General features: G+C 39.9%; 4 protein-coding genes across 5 annotated transcripts; all 4 read left to right on the forward strand.

Annotated features, from left to right (window-relative positions):
• Positions 1-561: 561 nt before the first annotated feature.
• Positions 562-3,882, forward strand: LOC139637410 (complement C1q-like protein 2). Of its 2 annotated transcripts, XM_071506107.1 has the most exons (5): positions 562-795; positions 880-972; positions 1,978-2,070; positions 2,745-2,876; positions 3,460-3,882. In XM_071506107.1, exons 1-5 carry the CDS (start codon positions 621-623, stop codon positions 3,732-3,734), a joined length of 768 nt encoding a protein of 255 aa, XP_071362208.1. In that variant the 5' UTR covers positions 562-620; the 3' UTR covers positions 3,735-3,882. The 2 variants fall into 2 exon arrangements, with proteins under 2 accessions (XP_071362208.1, XP_071362209.1); XM_071506108.1 differs by lacking the exon at positions 880-972 and having other exon boundaries at positions 563-795.
• A 1,305-nt stretch (positions 3,883-5,187) lies between these two features.
• Positions 5,188-7,479, forward strand: LOC139637411 (complement C1q-like protein 2). Its single transcript, XM_071506109.1, has 4 exons — positions 5,188-5,476; positions 5,671-5,742; positions 6,790-6,921; positions 7,031-7,479. The coding sequence occupies exons 1-4, from the start codon at positions 5,302-5,304 to the stop codon at positions 7,303-7,305; spliced, it is 654 nt and encodes a 217-aa protein (XP_071362210.1). The 5' UTR covers positions 5,188-5,301; the 3' UTR covers positions 7,306-7,479.
• Positions 7,480-8,138: 659 nt separating this feature from the next.
• On the forward strand, positions 8,139-11,712 carry LOC139637409 (complement C1q-like protein 2). The gene is made up of 4 exons (XM_071506106.1): positions 8,139-8,364; positions 10,655-10,747; positions 11,000-11,131; positions 11,237-11,712. The coding sequence occupies exons 1-4, from the start codon at positions 8,205-8,207 to the stop codon at positions 11,509-11,511; spliced, it is 660 nt and encodes a 219-aa protein (XP_071362207.1). The 5' UTR covers positions 8,139-8,204; the 3' UTR covers positions 11,512-11,712.
• A 923-nt stretch (positions 11,713-12,635) lies between these two features.
• On the forward strand, positions 12,636-16,084 carry LOC139637412 (insulin). The gene is made up of 3 exons (XM_071506110.1): positions 12,636-14,436; positions 14,984-15,168; positions 15,731-16,084. Exons 1-3 carry the CDS (start codon positions 14,318-14,320, stop codon positions 15,895-15,897), a joined length of 471 nt encoding a protein of 156 aa, XP_071362211.1. The 5' UTR covers positions 12,636-14,317; the 3' UTR covers positions 15,898-16,084.
• Positions 16,085-16,446: the final 362 nt, after the last annotated feature.

Genomic DNA, 16,446 nt, shown 5'->3' on the forward strand with positions numbered 1-16,446 from the left:
ATTTGTTCACCCACTTGCAATTCCAGGCCGTGATGCACAGGTTGGAAACGATTAATTAATCTATTCTATATGTGAAATATAGCCTTAAGTCAAATTTAACAAAAACATATGAATCCTAATCATATTATCATTAGTTTACTTTTACTATTCTAAAATTCACAAGGTATAACTCAAAATGTACATCAACCCCAACCCTATATGAGTCTTCAGGACTGTGGTTTGATCAGATTTGATTTACAGTAAACAAACAACCTGCCATCATGTTGTGATTCAAATGTTGTTAAATTCTAATTGGTGCATGGAAGTATGACATCACATATTCCCCAGTAAGCCCCGCCCACTTCAAACCAGTAAGAACAGCAGGGGAAAAAAAAGTGAAATAAACAAAGCTGTTCTAACTTTGTTCGGGACAGTTGGTTATATAAATGTAGATGATTGTTTGTTGATGTTGGATCCAGCTGCAGCAGGATCCAGCAGGTGACTGTTCTTGTTGAATTAAGCCACTGCTTCTAAAGAGGAGTCCACCTCCCTGATCAACATGCCTGTTTTCACTGTGCCATATAAAGGGCGAACAGGTTTGCAGAGGACAAAGTTCAACTGTGTACATTGACAGCGTGAGGATGAAGATCACTGTGTCTTTCCTGCTGCTGCTGCTGGTCTGCTCCGTCTCCACGGGTCAGCCTGAGATGGAGACACAGGCCTGTCCACAGGACATCCACGCTGTGCTGAGAGAGATGACCGCCTCATTGGCTCAACTGAAGGTGGAGGTGACGTCCTTACAAAAAGAGAATCAAGGTACAGTGTTATGTCAGGTAGTGATAGTAGTGATAAAAGTAACAGCATCAGGAAACCTTCACTAGTTATTTGTGCTTTTCTTAGCATATGCAGCAAAGCTGAAAGAACTAGAGAAGCAGGAGACTATGGTGGAGAAGCAGGAGACTGAGATCAACAAGCTGAAGCAACAGCTGGAAGGTAATATGTCGAACTCATAATGACTCTTATCTTTTAGATAGAAAATGACTTATGACCAGAGGTGGACAAAGTACACTTCTGTATTACTTGACTCAAAGAATCAGAATCAGAATCAGTTTTATTACCAAGTATGTTTCCACATATAAGAAATTTGTGCTGGTGATTGGTGCAAACAGTAACATAAATAGACTTAGGGTAAAATAAGAGGTAGAATTTACAAGTTAAAAATTAAAACAAGATTAAAATGAAATAAAGATAAAAAAATATACAACAAAGATGTGGGATATTTGCAATAATGATAAAGACATGGGGAATGTAGTGCAAAAAATATAGACAGTGTAAAAAATATATAAATATTATCTGTATAGATATTTACACTGTGTATGTTACGGGAATGAGCAGTAGTTCTATAGGGGGATCAGGGGGATCAGTGACATAGGGGCTCTCTAGTCTTGTTGATAAGGCTAGAGAGTATAGATAAAGTATAATTACTCCTGGGTTCTGGAGGCCCCCAGTAACAGTAACAGTAACAGTAACAGCAAAGTAGGAACAGGACGTGTAAGGAAATGTATAGTTGTCATTGCAGAATGTGCCACTATGAGGATCCATGAGTTTGAGGGCCCCTTTTCCTCTTGGGGACCCCCAAGCATTTGCGTGGTTTGCCTCTCCTGACAGTGCACCTCGGTTCTGAAACAAGCTACTGAAAGTACTGACTTACACAGACACTGTCAAACCTACACAGACACAAAGCTCATAGATGGCCAAGAAAACACACAGAATCAACAAAAGGAGTCATGTTTGTGTGTGGTGTATATATACATATTTATTGATTTATTTATATTTTTTATTTCACCTTTTTTTTCTCTTATATTCTCTTGTGAACAGCCAGGCCACTGGTCATATGACACAAAGTGAGACTGGCGCATGCCCCACCCACCCAGTCTCACAGTTCCCCCACCCGCTAAATACCACATTAACCTTGGCTATTTGTGCTCTTTTCTTCAGCATATGCAGTAAAGCTGAAAGAACTGGAGGCGCAGGGGACTGTGGTGGAGAAGCAGGAGACTGAGATTGACAACATCAAGCAACGTCTGGAAGGTAATATGTCAAAATCATCATGACACCGGTCTGTTAGGGAGAAAATTACTTTATTTCATAATAATGACGATATTATTTGGTGCTGAAACCAGATACGGCCTCATCTGCAATAATTTTATTTCACCTTATCAGCTAAAGAATGTGTGTTTCTTGGAGAATGTGTGATTGCTGCCAGGTGCTTCTGCTGCTGAGAGATTTACAGCAGGGAATTCAGTTTTTACAAAATGTAATTGCTCATATCGCCCCCTGGTGGACAAACAGTCCCCAACTTTATAGAGTCTTTCAAGATACATTCCTGCACTCACACAAGATTCTGTGCTGACAAGAGTATTTTCTAACCTTGTGATTGAAAATTATATTTGTACTGTAGCAGCACCCACTGGTGAAAGGCCATCAGCTCTGCTCAACTGTTGATGTGTTTCAATGTGAAGATAAAATTCAAGAGACACAAACCTGCTTAATTGGAAAAATATGTTTTTGTCATTGCACCAGTTTTTTTGTTTTGTTTTTTTTAGAAGTGGTAAGATTCAACATTAATAATTTAATGTTTAAAAGTTTTCATTCTGAAAATATGTAATAATTTACAAACCTACCGAAAGTGGTAGATGGTACAGAAGCACACAAATCATTGTTGTATCCACACACACTTTTATTGACAAAGCCCTCTCTCTCAGTCAAACAGGTGGCTTTCTCAGCCTCTCTGTTGGCTGACGGTGAGGGGACCACTGGACCCTTCAGCACACACACTACTCTGGTCTTCAAAAATGTCTTCACAAACATCGGAAGTGCCTATGATCCAAACACAGGTACTGGATTCTGAAAAACTAAAGAGATAGTTTGGGTTATTTGACATGGGGTTGTGCGGGGTACTTGTCTATAGCCAGTGTGTTTCCTGCAGAGCTCGGATCATCTCACAGTTTAGAGAAACAGCAGGAGGACCGGCACAGAAGCTGAGTGATGAGCTACTGTGAACAGGGTCATCCAAAAAATGTGTTTTAGCCACTTAAAAACATGAGTATTTTCATGGCTTCAACCTGCCGTCAAACAGCCCTTTACTTTGGAACTACAGTTTGTGAACCATTGAACAACCGTATTCCTACAGCGCACCTACACTCCTATTTCCCGTGTTTTTTTATTGACCCCGTCCCTAGTAGCACATCTCTCAGCTCCTGTTGCTTCTCTAAACTGGGAGCTGAGCTGAATCTACTGCAGGAAATACACTGGCTATAGATAAGTACCTCACACAACCCCATGTCAAATGACCCTAACTATCACTTTAACAATAAATGTCTCTTTTCTGCTATGTTGATCTCACTGTGATTTACAGACTTTGCAACAGTTGAAATGACAAAAAAAAACAGCTGATTGACAGAAACATATGTCCCACAGGTATGTTCACTGCACCAGTGAGGGGAGCTTACCACTTTGAGTGGTACATCGGTGTTCATGGATCTAATACAGCTGCTGTGTTGGTCAAGAACACAAACCACATTTTTGCAGCATATGAGCATCAGACGAACGGTTTTGGGAGTTCTTCTCAAGGCGCTACACTGCTTCTCGAAGCTGGAGATGTCGTGTTTGTACGATTGTGGATTAATTCAAGGACATTTGACAATCAAAATCACCACACCACCTTCAGTGGTCATCTGCTTTTCACTGTCTGAGAGGGAAATACTCCCCCCTTTCTTCAGTTATATGAAAATTGAAATGTTTTTCATCCAGATCTAAATCTTTTTTTTCTTTTCGAAGTTTAAAGTGATTAATTTTTTTTGATTCTGTCATTTCAATTAAAACACATTTTTCATTGCAGTACCATCTGTGGATAATTCTTTGTTGTTTTTGTTTCAGATTTAAATAACAATAAAAACATAAAATCAAATGCATTGTCATATTAGTATGACAATAAGAAAGATTTAGAAAGATTTACTGAAAGACTTTGGTGCTCAGCTGCAGCATCTGAGAGCTGGTTCATTAAGCAAGATCACCAGTTAAACCAGGTTTACTTCTGTAAGTCACGTTTATTGTTAGAAAAATGACAGGATCTGTCTGTATTAAACTGTATTAACTAAAACCTCCTCAGGAGGGCGCTGCAGAGCTGAAGGGAAGGGAAAGACACTGTGTTGAAAAATGATAAAATCACATTCCTTCTCAGTCTTAACTCAGTCACATCTGAACACACAGACATGAAACACATCATCATCTCTAATGTCCTCCCAGAGTAAAACTCCAGAAATACATTCAGGTAAAACAAAGAAACACTTCAGAACCTGGCTGAGGATCATCACGTTTTTCAGTTTTCTTCCGTTTCAGAGTTATCCAGTAATAGTTGTCCGTACGCCCATGTACAGAACAAACAGGGACTGTCAACAGGTAACTCAGCAAACTTTCAACGGGGACAATTTGCCAAACTGCCCACCTCCTCACTTGCTCCCTAACCCCTTATCAGCTCCCAGTACACAGACCTAGCTCCACTCTGTCCCTTCCAGATCGTCTGGTGTTTTCTCTTTCTTTATTCCTGCCAACCTGTCCCCAACCTTTACACTGTTTTCTGCTTTTGGGATTCCCGTCGCCAGCCCCCTCCTGGATTTGTTCAATGTTTACCTGGATCCTGGACCCTTGTGTGTCCGCATGGCCAAATAAACTTCTGTTAATAGAGCTTTATTGTGTTTGTTTGTTGAACTTGATTGTGTTTGCTCTTGGGTTCAAGCTTGTCTCCAGACATCATGTATCAAGGCTACAAAACCAGACTCAAATGAGAATAGCAGCACCTACCTATAGCTGACAAATAACAGGCCATTTGATGAACTTTGACATTGTCTTGCTCTCTTGTTGGCTTTATTTTTTCTGTTTGGTTCCCAAATAAAACTTCAGTATATGTATTTAGTAAACATAACTAAATTCTAACTGGTGCATGGAAATATGACCTCTTCCCAAATAAGCCCATCCTCAAACTAGTAAGAACAGCAGAGAAAGAAAAAAACAGTACAGAAATCTCTAATGTTAAATAAACAAAACTGTTCTGACTGACAGTAAAAAACTGTTTCATAAAAAACATGGTCAGGGTATTAAAGTCAAGGTGAAATCAGGTGAGCCTGTTCAATTACACCACTGCCTCTAAAAATGAGGCCGTGTCACTGACGTCCAACTGCACGCCTCTTTTTGCTCTAATATATGAAGTTCACACAGGTTTGGAAAAGACAGAGTTCAGCTGTGTAATGTTCCAGTGTGAGGATGAAGATCACTGTGTCCTCCCTGCTGCTGCTGCTGGTCTGCTCCGTCTCCACGGGTCAGCCTGAGACCACGACACAGGTCTGTCCACAGGACATCCACGCTGTACTGAGAGAGATGACCGCCTCATTGGCTCAACTGAAGGTGGAGGTGACGTCCTTACAAAAAGAGAATCAAGGTACAGTGTTATGTCAGGTAGTGATAGAAATAACTTCACTAGGAACCACTGTTGTTTTATGTCATAGCAAAATGCCCATCATGGATTTTTTGTTGATTGCTGACTTTCCTTGTACAAATACATTCAAGTAATTTTCCAGAATCATTGATGTTGCAGAAAAATCACACCCAAAGTTATTTGTGCTCTTTTTTCAGCATATGCTGCAAAGCTGAAAGAACTGGAAAAGCAGGAGACTGAGATCGACAAGCTGAAGGAACAGCTGCAAGGTGCTATTTTGAAATCATCATGATTCTGATCTTTCAGATACAAAATGACTTACAACGGTAGCATTAGTGCATAACGAAGATAATCTGGTGTTGAAATCAAATACTTCTGTATCTGCAATAATTTTATTTCACCGTATCAGAAAGTGTGTTTCTTGGAGAAAATGTGTGATTGCGGCTGCTGAGAGAAATACAGCAGGGTCGTTTTTTTTTTTTTGTTTGTTTTTTTTTTTTTACAAAAAAGCACTTTACAAAAACACACAAGTGTCTTTGCTTTCTCTTTGTTTAAATAGCAAATACACTTTCTATCTATCAGCTCCCATCTGAGTGCCTATGGTGTTGGTGCTAAAATGGGGTGTGGTCAGACGCATTGCTGGCACATTGCTATCTTGAGGCAGTGGAAAGCAAATGTGCTGTTGACAAACAAAAACCTGGTCAGTTATTTTATTTTATTTTATTTTTTTATTTCAGTTGTTTTAAGGATGCATTGTCTCAAGAGTAATATGATCTGCAGTATTGATTTAATGTAAATTACGCCCACAACACTCCCATGATTAATTAAGACTCAGTGCAACCATTTGCAACCTTGTGCCTAGCACAGCGTTTTTTCTGTCATTAAAATAGCAAAAGTGTATATGGACACGCCCTAAATGTACTTGCACCATGCACTTCAAACCATGCACTTTGGGTCGATAAAGCCCTCAGTGTTGATGGAATATTTCTAACCCAGGAACTTAAAATTATATTTGTACAGTAGCCCCACCTTCTGGTGAAAGACCACTAACTCCATGTCTGAATAAACAACACAAGTTCTCTAGTAAATTGATTCAATGTTTGCAATGACAGCAGTTCTTACCTCCTGTTACAACAAAATGCTGTAACTGTCAAACTATGCTTTCATTGGAAATAAATGCTTTGTTGTTACACCACTTTTTTGGAGAAGGTTCAAAATGAGCAGTTTAGTAGATTGTACAAAAACAAACAGAATAATGATATCATTGTTTTATTCAAATACAGTTTGATATAATGACACTGTTCTTTCTCTCTTAGTCACACAGGTGGCTTTCTCAGCCTCACTGTTGGCCTCAGGCTCGAAGACTATTGGACCTTCTAGCACACACACTACTCTGATCTTCAAACATGTCTTGACAAACATTGGAAGTTCCTACGATCCAAACACAGGTACTGAACTCTGAAATATTAACAATAAACGTCCCTTTTCTGCTTTGCTGACGTCACTGTGATTGACAGATATCACAACAGTTGATTGACAGAAACATATGTCCCACAGGTATGTTCACTGCACCAGTGAGAGGAGCTTATCACTTTGAGTGGTACATCGGTGTTCATGCGTCTTCTACAGCTGCTGTGTTGGTCAAGAACACAAACCACATTTTTACAGCTCATCAGAATCAGACGAGCGGTTATGGGAGTTCTTCTCAAGGCGCTACACTGCTTCTGGAGGTTGGAGATGTCGTGTTTTTGCGTCTTTGGCAGAACGATAAGGCATTTGACAATCAAAATCACATTACCACCTTCAGTGGTCATCTGCTTTTCACTGTCTGAGAGGGAAACACTCCTTCTCTTTCTTCAATTATATGAAATTTAAATGTTTTTCATCTGGATCTCCATGAAAATGATAGACAGTTATGGTTATACTGCATATTTTCATTTAATTAATTTCTCTCTATTTTCTCTCTGTTATTTGAATTAAACAATAAACACATTATTGTAATAATATCTGTGGACACGTGTATTATTTTTGTGTCAAATTTAGATCAAGTCAGCTTTATTTCAGAGCACATTTAAACAGCAAAGTGCTGTACATAGGACAATAAAGTAATGAAAAGTAAAGCAAATATATAAAATAAATAAAAACACAATGTTCTCTACACTAGATAAGCGTTGAATAATGGCCAAAGGTCTTTTTGCAAAACATTATGATGTCACAGTGAGGTTGACCTTTGACCATTTGGATATAAAATGTCATCACTTCATTTTACCCTCATAAACATTTGAGTTCAATTGTGTCATAACTAGTGTATGGATTTGTGAGTTCTGGCCAAAAAAGTGTTTTGTGAGGCCACAGTGACCTTGACCTTTGACCTTAATCAGTTCATCCTCGACTCCAAGCAACTGTTTGTGCCAAATTTGAAGAAGGTCCCTCAAGGCGTTACTGTGATATTGCGTGAACAAGAGTGGGATGGACAGACAAAACAAAAAAACATTCATTTGAATTTTCTCTTTCAATGTGTGAAACTAACAATATATCAGTTAACAGTCAAACAAATATCTTTAGGATTATTATCAAGAGTTCAACAATCCACCAACCGTCAACATGTATTGATTCAAATGTGGGCACATCTCTGACACCCACGTTCCTGATCTACACACCTCTTTCTGCTCTGCTCCATAAAGGTCGAACAGGTTTGCAGAAGACAGACTGTGTCATTTACAGCGTGAGAATGAAGATCGCTGTGTCCTTCCTGCTGCTGCTGGTCTGCTCCGTCTCCACAGGTCAGCCTGAGACGACAACACAGGACGTCCACGCTGTGCTGAGAGAGATGACCGCCTCATTGGCCCAACTGAAGGTGGAGATGGCATCCTTACAAAATGAGAATAAAGGTACAGTGTTATGTCAGGTAGTGATAGAAATAATAGCATCAGGAAGCCTTCTCTAGTAACTGGATCAAATATACAAAGGGGGGTTTCAAGTATCCAAAAAAAAAAAAGTGTAATACAACTTAAACTTTTTTAATTTTAACAATTTCAACATTTTTTACCAAGATTTAGAGAAGACACCCACAAAAATGTCATTCAGTTTGTATACAAAAAACCTTATGAGGCATATTAAGAGCAACAATAATTTGATAACATATTAAAATACTTTAAGGATCACAAGTGGATGTTGATCAGAGATGGTTTTTGGCCAAAAAATCACAATATTTGGTTAATGCTGTCGCCTCACAGCAAGAAGGTTCTAGGTATGAATTCGGGCCCGGGGCCTTTCTGTGTGGAGTTTGCATGTTCCCCCTGTGTCTGCGTGGGTTCCCTCTGGCTTCCTCCCACAGTCCAAAGACATGTATGTTAGGCTGATTGGTGGATCTAAATTGCCCGTAGGTGTGTGAGTGAGTGTGTGTGTGGTTGTTTGTCTCTATGTGTCAGCCCTGCGATGGATTAGCGACCCGTTCAGGGTGTACCCTGCCTTTGCCCGGTGTCAGCTGCAGCCGTCCCCAGTTTTGGATAAGTGGTGTGGAAAATGGATGGATGGGCTGGATGAAGAGGAGGTCCGTCAATGTGGCCAGAACACATTTGCGTTCACACTGCTAAGAGAATGTGTAAAAGAACAGCACCATGTACTGTAGCTGGGTGGGCAGGACACAGGTCTGGTACAGTCTTAGCTTGGTGTTGGCACTGCACTGGGCCAACTTCTAGAAGATGGACTTGGCTCTTGATATCACTGCGGGCTCCTCCATCATGTCTGACAATGCTGCCTAGATAGTGAACTCTTTGGTTGTGGATAGGTTTGTTCCATCTACTTGGATTTGTGTGGTTTTGGGGAGGTTCAGCGTCATCAGCTCAATTTCCTTCTGGCTGATCTCAAGACCTACTTGCTGGTGTGTGTATGAGAACAGGTCCAAGTCATCAGCGAAGACAAAGTCTTTCAGTGATGAGAAAATCTTCAATCTGATGCCTCCTAATTGGTCTTAAGTGTTTCTTCTCATCACTCAGCCTATGGCTAATTTGAAAAGACATCGCACAACCTTGCCTCACTCCCGTCTTTACTGCAAAACTGTATTGACTGTTTCCGACGTGGCACGGGATGTTGTCATAGAAACTCTCGATGAGAAGGACAATCTGTTGTGGGATCCATATGTACTGTACCAAGTGTACGCCATAGACTGTCTCTGTGGATGATTTCAAAAGCCTTCTCAAAGCCCATGAAGTTGATATACAGTTGTCTCTGCCACTCTGTGCACTGCTCAGTGATGTTACGTTGGGCGAATAGTTGGTCAGTACATCCTCCACCTTTCTGGAGCGCTGCTTGTTCATCTCTAGGTTGGATGTGATGAACTGAATGACATCTAATGAACTGACAAAAAGTCCCCTGGTTAGTTAAAAATACTCAAGAAAAACAATAAGACATTATCCTTTTAATCTAATACTTCCAACACTCATTTGAATGTACCAAGAAAACAATTATATACTTTTACTTGGTATTTATACACTGATTGATGTTTTTGGAGTTTGGAACATTATTTCACCCATATTTTGACATCTCATTTTCTCAAATGTTATCTGAAACATTAAAGTAGATACTGTAGTTTCAATTAACATGTTCTCTAAGTACATAAAATCATCTTTCTAAACTTAATTTGATGCAGGCACCAAAATAGGGATGTCTCGTCTTTGACCCAGCCACTGTGGTTTTATAAAAAAAAAATCTATCTTACGGAAGCCGAGAAAGCTCATCCGTGCAAATATGTTTTTGTCCCGTTATCTCGAGATAACGACATATTATCAGGAGAAAATTATTTTTTGTTATCCTGAGATGAGAGAATAATTATCCCATTATATTGTGATAGCAGAGTTTTGTTATGTTGACATAATGGAATAATTACCCATTATCTCTGGATCATGTCATAGCAGTTCAGAAATGTCCAAAAGGATGGAAATTTAACAAAGCATATATATGTACATTATGTTTTCTGTTTTTAGTGTTCTGTGTTTTATATTCTTTGGTGTTACTGCAATTCAGTTTCCCCACTAGGGATAATAAAATATTTGAATCTGAATCATGAAAATTTTGAGTTTTGTGTTGTTTGGTGACTTTAATTATACAAATCACGCAATTTCCAAAATCAGTGATGGTGCCGAAAAATCACACTCAAAGTTATTTGTGCTCTTTTTTCAGCACATACTGCAAAGCTGAGAGAACTGGCATTGCTGGAGTACGCGGTGAATAGGCAGCAGGTTGAGCTCAACAAGCTGAATCAGAAGTGGCTAGGTATCATGTCGAAATCATCCTCACTCTTATCTTTTAGATAGAAACACTGTCATTATTACACAATAACAAAGATTTTATCTGGGGCTTAACCAAATACTGCCATAGCTACAGATCAACAGAATGTGTGTGTTTTTGGAGAAAATGTGTGATTGTTGCCGGCTCCTTCTGCTGCTGAGAGATTTACAGCAGGGAATTTAATATTGAATAAATAATATGAAAAGTTTAAAATAATGACACAGCTGTCTCTCTCAGACAAACACACAGCTTTCTCAGCCTCTCTGTTGGCTGAAGGAGAGGGAACTATCGGACCCTTTGACAAGCCCTTTAACCTGATCTTCAAAAATGTCTTGAACAACGTTGGAAGTCCCTACAATCCAAACACAGGTACTGAACTCTGAAATATTAACAATAAACATCCCTTTTCTGCTTTGCTGATGTCACTGTGACAGATTTCACGACAGTTGATTGACAGAAACATATGTCCCACAGGTTATTTCGTTACACCAGTGACAGGAGTTTACCACTTTGAGTGGCACATAAGTGGTAAAGCATCTTCTACAGGTGTTGTGTTGGTCAAGAACTCAAACCACACTTTTACAGCATATCAGAACCAGACGACCGGTTATGGGAGTTCTTCTCAAAGCGCTACACTGCTTCTGGGGCCTGGAGATATCATACGTTTGCGTCTTTTACCAAATACTGTGATATATGACAATGAAAATCATGTTAGTACCTTCAGTGGTCATATAATTCTTGCTGCCTGAGAGGGAAACACTCCCTCTCTTTCTTCAATTATAAGAAAATTAAAATGTTTTTCATTTGGATCTGGATCTGCATGAAAATGACAATGACAATAATGACTGTATATAATCATCTTTTTTTTTTCTTTTCAGTTAATTATTTAGTGATTAATTTGTCTTTTTCTGTCATTTGAGTTAAAGAATAAACACACAATTGTAGTAATATCTGTGGACTTTTCTATTATTTTTGTTTCAAATTTATTGGGGACAATTTGCCAACCTGCCACCTACTCACCTTCACCCTGTCCCCTTATCAACTCCCAGTATACCGGCCAATCTCCACTCAGTCCCTGCCAGATTGTCTGGTGTTTTCTGCCAGTAGCTTTCCAGCTCCCTGTTTCTGTATTCCTGCCAACTTGTTCCCAACCTTTAGACTGTTTTCTGCTTTATGGATTCCCTTCTTCTGCCCCATACTGGATTTGTTTGCCTTGTGGACTAATTACCTGGTTTGACCCATGGCCTGTCCGTTTTTGTCTGAAGCTCCAAGTAAACTACTGTTACCAGAACTTGACTCAACTCGAGTACCAGACTCAAAAGAGAATAGCAGTCCCTGCCTGTAGCTGAAATTACAACAAACCATTTGATGAACTTTTAAAATGTTTGCTCTCCTGTTTGCTTCAATTTGTTTCCATTGCCATATTGCTTCCCAAAAAGATCTACATCATATATTGATGTCCATCTATCAGGTTAGTTTAACCATTTTTAACTTCTTCCATTTTTACACATAAGTCAAATAAGTAGAATGAAAAGCAGCTATTTACAAGGAAAAATTCAAAGGTCTCAAATTTTACACCTTTACAGTGTTTTATTTGAAGTGTTGATATCCCTAAGAAAACATATTTGTGGTTTTAAGAACCAAAAACCATCACAGTGTAGTCTTACATCTCCTCTCTCAGACTTCTCTCTGGAGCTGTAGTAACAACAGGTGGGTGAGCCAATCAGAGGAAAGGATCTCAGTCTTTGTTCTGATTGGCTAACTGTTTTTTTAATGATTGAATAAAAATAGAGCAGATTTCAGGTAAACACTCAGAGAAATCAAATCCTCTAATGTTGGATGGTGGGTCCAGGTGGGCGGGGCTTAAAGCATGGCTGAGAGTGGTGACTGCTTATTTGTGACATCACAAAGTTCCAGAAGTCCTGACGCCTGGTTTTAAGGCTCAATTTCTGAATACAGGCTGTGTGCATTTCTCTGTGGACTGAGGCTTTGATACTTTCACAGTATTAATATAGAACCTAGACCTGCTTTAGAATCAAAAAAAGACATGGAAATTTCATTTTATATAATATGGGACCTTTAATGGTGTTATGTATGCTTGTAGTTGGTGGTCTTCTTCATCTTATAAAAACCAGTAACACTATATCAGCTGATATTCAGCTTTTACATGAATACATAATACAGACACACATTTTTGATTAGGATATTTTGAATTAACTACCTTTTTTCTATATGGGACCTTTGAAATGCAGTGTCATAGTTGCACTAACTATTACTAGAGTGGGGATGAAAATTAAGCACATGTCCCCAAGAGACATAAATCCAGTCTGAATGGGTTTCTGTCATTCAAGTGTATAACAGTTTGTTCAGAGGTCTAACAGGTGTAATTTGTCTTTTCACTCCACTACATTTATCAGGCAGCTTAGCAGATTCAAAACCTTCACCATATGAATTAAAACCACATGTACACAGAAAAGGACGGTAACGCTAAATTTAAGTATACAAATATACAAAATGGAATTAAAAAGTACAAAAGAATCACAGACAAAGAATTTAAAATTAATTTGCAGTTGTACTGAGGTCATCTACAGCCCCATATTTAACACAAGAAAAAAAATGTGCTGTGTCAAAATGAATGACAGGTACAGGAAAGATTTGCTGTATTGGTCACAATACTGCACTGGGCACGTGATATAAGATTAGTCACAAATTACAGAAAATTTGATCTTCCTGCTCAGTTGTACAATATAAGATGATTAAGATGGAGTTTTTTATGTTTTGTTTTGTTTTGAAAGTGACAGCAGCAGACATGGTTTCTGGGAGATTTGTGGATGTGACATCTTCACTGTGATTCAGAGAAGTTCTCAGAACCACTTTGTGTAGCGTCCTCCTCCATCATGAACAGTTTGTCGTCATGGTCAGTTGGGTTTCCCCTCTAAGCTCCAACAAGAGCCCTGTCAGCACGAATATGACACCCATTAAGCTCTCTTGAATGGCGTTGGTGTGAGGTGATTTCTGGCTAATCGGGCCTCTTCCTCACTGGGTGAGGTAGAGTAGTGGTTGCCAACCTTTTCCAGCTCATGTCCCACTTGAAAATCTCAAAAATGTTCCGCCACGTTTATTTGATGGCTTGACTTCCTGTACTTTGTGCTGCTGGGCTCAGCAGAGGAGCAGGAGGCTGATTGATGATCGGTATTTGTCAGTAAGAGGTGATCAGATCATATCGGCTCATTAGCTCTGTTTGTTTTACTAAGTGTTGTAACCAGTCAATCAGAACTAAACTGTGCCACTTAATATGTGCTGACTGGCAGGTTATCTGTTTTTCCACACACACACACACACACACACAAACACACTTGGGTTTCCATCACTTCAGAGGAATATAACCTTAAACCTAATCGTCACCCTTAAATTGATTGATTGATTACATTACGCGGACTTAGCTCTGGTTGAGAGGCCGAGTCCCTGCAACGGGACAAACAAGTTTATGTCCGCATAAGTAATGTAAGCACGCACGCACAAACACGCAGAGCAGTGGGCGTGGAGGTGGAGGTGATGGAGTATAAATGGAGGGGAGACCCTCTGTTCTGCCTCACACCAACCTGCTGTCAGCCGTCCTGCTACTGCTCCTCCTCTTCATCACAGACTCACCTCCTCCTCCTCCAACTCTACAGGTAGGCTACCACTCCTCCTCCATCACCTCCTTTTCTTCTACCTGTCCACACCTCCTCCTCCTCGCCTGTATCTCCTCCTTCTTCTCCTTTGGCTTTACAGATGACCTCCTCTCTTCCTCCACTTCTGTGGAGGTCCTTCTATATCTTCTCCTCCATCACTTCCACTCCAGGTGAGCTTGTCTCATCCTATCCCTATCTACAACTTGATCTCCTCTTTTTTTGATCATCCTTCTTCTTTCCCTTCTTTCTCCCTCCATATCTTGATCAGTTTTTATTAGAGGCTGATAAATTGATAAATTGGCTCTTTAAGGTCATTTAGTGTCTCCAAGTTTGTCCACCTGAGATGACTCACAGGTTTGTACGCATCATGGTCACTGTTCTTTTAAAAAATGAAAACTAATTTAAAACATCCTCATCAAAAATGTTCGTCTGTAATATGTATATATGTAGAGCTGATATAAATATCCAGGATCTGTCCGTTTTTGTGGTTTTGTTTCGTACAATCAAAAGATAAAATGGTACATGTTTGTGTTCGGCTCTCCTCCAGCATGGCGGCACTGTGGCTCCAGTCTGTCTCTCTGCTGGTCTTATTGATCGTATCATGGCCGGGCTCCCAGGCTGTCGCACCCCCGCAGCACCTTTGCGGCTCTCACCTGGTCGACGCCCTCTACCTGGTCTGTGGAGACAGAGGTTTCTTCTACAACCCCAAGAGAGACGTCGACTCTCTGCTGGGTGAGACCACTAACTACAAGCATACATAGCACCATTAAAGGTCCCATATTATATAAAGTGAGACATCCATGTCTTTTTTTTAAATTATAAAGCAGGTCTAGGTTCTATATTAATACTGTGAAAGTATCAAAGCCTCAGTCCACAGAGAAATGCACACAGCCTGTATTCAGAACCTGAGCCTTAAAACCAGCCGTCAGGACTTCTGGAACTTTGTGATGTCACAAATAAGCAGTCACTGCCCTCAGCTATGTGCTAAAGCCCTGCCCACCTGGACCCACCATCCAACCTTGTGAGATTTGATTTCTCTGAGTGTTTACCATTTACTCAGAAAACAGTCAGCCAATCAGACGAGAGGCTCAGATCCTCTCTTCTGATTGGCTGACTGACCTGATGTTACTAGAGCTCCAGAGAGAAGCCTCACTGCGATGATTTCTGGTTCTTAAAACCACAAATATATCTTCTTATGGATATCAACACAGTAAAAGTGTAAAATATGGAAAGATTAAATATGACAGTTTATACGGAGATGATGATTCCCCCTCTGAACATCTGTCCTGTCAAGGTTTCCTCCCTCCCAAGGCGGGTGGAGCTGCAGCAGCGGGCGGTGAGAACGAAGTGGCTGAGTTCGCCTTTAAGGACCAGATGGAGATGATGGTTAAGCGAGGCATCGTGGAGCAGTGCTGTCACAAGCCCTGCAACATCTTCGACCTGCAGAACTACTGCAACTGAACAGCACCCCGGCTCCCTTGAGCCAACTCGGCCTCAACTGCCCCACCCTGTCCCAGCCCCCATCCTTACATCAGATGAGCAGCGGTGCCGTCCCCTCTCTGAAAAACTAACTGCTGTCGAAGGAAGTGCTCAGAAATGGATGGAATTATTTTTCCTAGAAAATAAAGTTTTGTGAATTCAGAAAATATCAGAAACGTGTTCAATGATGTCATTACTTTTGTTCATTAGACAACTTTCTTTATCGTCATAAATCTAATTGACAAATTGTCAAAAACGAAGATATGTTATATTACTTATCAACCGCATTTAAAGTTGCAATTTTAACATTTGAGTCCTGGTTGACGCCACAGTTACGATGGTAAACACATAGTTTTGTGGTTTAAAAACTATGGCTAACAGTGTCTGAGCAGATGCATTGTCAGAAAACCAACATAAGAGCAGCTGGTCTCTGTTTACAGTGAAGCCAATCAAACTTGAGTTGTTTTAATAAAGAAGTCAATCAATAATGTTTAAAACCTCAATCTGATTTCACGTCTTTTTTTTCACATA

This window comes from Trachinotus anak, unplaced genomic scaffold (assembly GCF_046630095.1).
Source record: "Trachinotus anak isolate AG129_WGS33_773 ecotype Australia unplaced genomic scaffold, CSIRO_AGI_Tana_v1 ptg000020l, whole genome shotgun sequence".
NCBI classification, from domain to species: domain Eukaryota; kingdom Metazoa; phylum Chordata; class Actinopteri; order Carangiformes; family Carangidae; genus Trachinotus; species Trachinotus anak.